At 35.5% G+C, this 4,237-nt stretch overlaps 1 protein-coding gene across 1 annotated transcript; it reads right to left on the reverse strand.

Annotated features, from left to right (window-relative positions):
* Positions 1-921: 921 nt before the first annotated feature.
* On the reverse strand, positions 922-3,836 carry LOC113836341 (olfactory receptor 4C6-like). The gene is made up of 2 exons (XM_027420920.1): positions 3,780-3,836; positions 922-1,884 (listed from the first exon to the last, which is right to left on the reverse strand). The coding sequence occupies exons 1-2, from the start codon at positions 3,834-3,836 to the stop codon at positions 922-924; spliced, it is 1,020 nt and encodes a 339-aa protein (XP_027276721.1).
* Between the last annotated feature and the right edge of the window lie 401 nt (positions 3,837-4,237).

The following is a 4,237-nucleotide window of genomic DNA, read 5'->3' on the forward strand; positions in this document are numbered from 1 at the left end:
GCAGGTTTATTTACAAACATTTAATCTGGTAAGTTTAAATGATTTTTATTTATAGCTTTTAAAATATTTATTGAGTACATATTAGAGTATTGTATTGGTGATAAAAGACATGAAAGAATAATATAATTTCTGCCGTGACAAGAATTATAATTAGAACAAAGACAATATAAAAACCAAGTGTGTGTGTGTGTGTGTGTGTGTGTGTGTGTGTGTGTGTAAGGTTTAGAATGAATGTCTCTTCCTAGCCTATTATTCACCGATTTTGCTAGGCTAGTTAACAAGCAAGTTGAAAGTCTCTGCCTGGCCTGTTGTGATCTCAAAAACTCTGGAAATACAAAAACAAGACCCATGCCCAGATATTTGCTGGGGTTGTGGAGTAAAAATCAGGTCCTTGTGATTTCATGGCTAGTACTTTATCATCCCAACCTCTGAGAAATAGTTCTAAATTATAAATTCTGATCATAAATCCTCAGGGTACAATGTGGCTGTAGGAGTAAAGATTAAGTGAAGGCAATGATCAGATAAAGTTAAGGATTATTTTTCTTTTGGTTTCAAGTAGGAATGTATCTTGAAAAACCATATAGAAAGTTAGTCAAATCTTTTGGAATATATTTTTCTAGCTAACATAAAAGAAATGACTCTAAATTTGGAGTTCACATTGTTAAAATGCACAGTTTTTAAATGTATGACTAGAAAAATCTGAGGACTATGTCAAATAAAATATACTTGTGTCAAGAAACTAGACTGCTTGTGTCAAGAAACTATACTCTGACATGCATAGACAGACCACCATGGTATCTTAGATAAGTTCCATACACTTAAATAAAATCTCTCACTACTATATTTCAAGTGGAATCATAGTACTCCTAAAGACAACTCTTCCCAGCTTTGTAGAAAGTATTCAGTCCTTATCATATCAGGCTATACCACTTGAGGCCCCCGTTTCTTCCACAATTTCCTCAGTTCATTTTTCACTTCTGCATTCCTCAAGGTGTAGATCAAAGGGTTTAACATTGGTTCAACAATGATAGCAGACACAGCCATTGCCTTATCTATGGGGTAAGTGACCACAGGCCTCACATACAAGTAGATACAAGGTACAAAGAACAGCACAACCACTGTGAAGTGAGAACTACATGTGGAGAGGGCTTTGCGCCTTCCTTCGGAGCTGCAAGACTTCAGGGAGAACAGGATGACTATGTATGAAGCCGTGAGAATAAGGAAAATTGTCACACACATTACCCCACTGTTGAGAATGACCAAGAGACCCAGAATCTGTGTGTCCATGCAAGCCATTTGCAACAATGGAAACAAGTCACACATAAAATGGTCAATGACACTGGGTCCACAGAATGGTATTTGATACATAAAGAGAAGTTGAATGGTTGCATGCATGGATCCTCCCACACAAGCCCCTCCTACCATCAGGCAGCACATTTTAGGAGTCATGATAGTCATGTAATGTAGGGGCTTACAGATGGCTATGTAGCGATCATAGGCCATCACAATGAGAAGGATGATCCCTGCACCACCTAAGAAATGGTCTGCAAAGAGTTGGGTCATACAGCCTTCAAAGGAGATGGTCGTTCTGTTAAAAAGGCCATCCACAATCAACTTGGGAGTAGTGACAGATGAATAGGTGACATCTAGGAGAGACAGAGAAGTGAGGAAGGAATACATGGGTGACCTCAGACTGTGGCTTCTAGTTATCGTTATTATGATGAGTAGATTTCCCAACACTGTGGCTATATACATGATTAGAAACAAAGCAGAGAATAGCTTCCTCAGCTCTGGATTTTTTGTAATTCCCAAAAGAATAAACTCAGTCACATTGTTTGGATTTTCCGTATGCTGGTGAAAGCCTGGAACTCTGAACTGGGGGATCTGAAAAAAAAGTTTGTTTTTGTTTGATTTTTGTAAATTATTTTTATTTAATTCTTTCATACAACGTATTTTGATCATATTTTCCCCTTGCCTAGCTTCTCCCAGATCCTACCCTCCCCCTGCACAAATAACTCCCCTCCCCTTTCCTCCCTACCCTCCATCTCTCAAAAATAAAAATATAAATTAAATTTTAAAAACCCATATTTTGGTTTGGACTTTTTGTCTTTTAAGAATGTTATTTTTAATGAATAATCCCTGGTCACACTGGACATCATTCCCCCCCTGTGAATGCCATCAACTAGGACTGTAGAAACCAACTAATTCCAGCAAAATCCCATACCTTTTATTTCTATTAATCCCATTTCAAGGAATCTTTCACAGATACATTTTTTGCTTTCTGTTCTGGTAGTCTATTTGGAAAACCTAGGAAACTTGATTCACCATGTTAGCTTGTACATATTCCTAGGATTCCTATTCATATGATTAACAGCCTTGGGAAAACCTTGATCATTAGTAGGTAAAAGCATGGATATAAGTAATAATCAATTTAGTACAATAGTGGCTGAATCTTTTGTTTATATCTCACACTTTTAATGTCTATTTTATTACACACACACGTATGTATAAGATATTCATTCAGTTTCTCTTTTAACCACCTTGAACTGAGGATGCTGACATTCATTTTTCAATAAATATAAGAAACACTTGTAAAATATTGTAATTTCTTAATATAACTTTATATAATTTATTAAAAATTCCACTGAATGTTTGGAGAAAGTTAATAGCTCCTGGACCCACAGTCCTATAGAAATAAAGATATGTTATGTTATGCTTATGTTAATAGAAACCAACATGTCAGGAACTGATAAACATTAGTATATTCATGATACCTGGTTTTTATTCTTATGAAAAGTATGAGAGATATCTGGCCATCACAGTTTACAGCACAGACTAAGTGTATAAGTAACTATTATCTCCAAAAAAAAAACACAAAAAAATAAACTCAAATTTCTATGTGAATAAGAACAGTCTTTGTCTCCTTGTCAATTTCTGTGAATAAAACTTAGTAGACTTATAAAACTGGGGCTGAGGCCGGGCTTTTTTGGCACAAGACTTTAATCCCAGCATTCCGGCGGCAGAGGCAGGCGGATCTCTGTGAGTTCGAGGCCAGCCTGGTCTACAAGAGCTAGTTCCAGGACAGCCTCAAAAGCCACAGAGAAATTCTGTCTCGAAAAACAACAACAACAACAACAACAAACCAAAAACAACAACAACAACAATAACAACAAAACTGGATTAACCTCCTTTGGTGTATATGTGATCATGTTTACAAAACTAGTTATTAAATATCCCACTCCTCAATTCCACTAAAAATTTCTGTCTTACCTTGTAATACTTTAGAGGACTACAAAGGAAACAAAACATGATAATATGTTTGTAGACTACTGTTCAGTAATTCACCATGATTATTTCTCTAAGCTTCTCAAACTACTCATGCCTCTGTTTATGCCCTCTACTAGCAAGTTGATAAACACCCCTCCTTTATTCCTCTCTTCCTCACTGCTTCCTTCATCACCATCATCCTTGGCATCATTTAATTCTCTTTCACTGATTTCATATTAGCCATAATTCAATTATTTTGATTTTCTTTTTAAAATTTATGTAGATTTCTATCTTTATATGAGGAGGGTTAAGGATAACAAATTTATTATTTTTGTCAATTTTCTGTTGCTATGCAACAAACAATGATTTAAATAATTTAATTCAACACATAAAATTAAACTGAATCACAAGGCACTAGCATGGCTAACATGAATTCTATCTCCAGGAATGAAAGCACCATGAGCAGAGCCTAACTGGCAGTGATTTGGCATCCGTTCTCAATACCTACTTACCGCCTTCATCTTTTCCATTTCAGTCTTACACATTTTATATCCAAAGTCAATATTCATCACTGAAACCTTGCTATCATATACTTTTAGCAGATTAAATGTTGATGCCTAATTACATTAATGAAAATTAAACTAAAACCAGTTGGTAGTTCAGGGCTTTTCATCCTAACACCATCATTGTGCACACAAATGAAACAAAGATTAATTAATTTAAAAGACAATTATCAATAATATCTGTGAGTAATCATATCAAGTTTACTACTCATTTTTTATAACATTCTAAAATTTCAATTTGATGACAGTTATACAGCCTTGAAAAGCCATTTACCTATTGATCCCCCTAAATAAAGCACAAATATTGTGCAAGTAAGATGTCTAATCCCACATCAAAATGACCAAAAAGATTCAGGTCCAGAAACATGGTCCCATGTGGATGCCTCTGAAGCAGAGCAAGGACTCAG

The sequence above is a fragment of the Cricetulus griseus genome, chromosome 6 (assembly GCF_003668045.3).
Source record: "Cricetulus griseus strain 17A/GY chromosome 6, alternate assembly CriGri-PICRH-1.0, whole genome shotgun sequence".
In the NCBI taxonomy this organism is placed as follows: domain Eukaryota; kingdom Metazoa; phylum Chordata; class Mammalia; order Rodentia; family Cricetidae; genus Cricetulus; species Cricetulus griseus.

Coding starts and splice junctions, on each gene's coding strand:
- LOC113836341 (XM_027420920.1), bottom strand. CDS start 3,836: ATGAATATTGACTTTGGATATAAAATGTGTAAGACTGAAATGGAAAAG. Junction 1,885..3,779: donor AAATGGAAAAGATGAAGGCG/GTAAGTAGGTAT, acceptor CTTTTTTTTCAG/ATCCCCCAGTTCAGAGTTCC.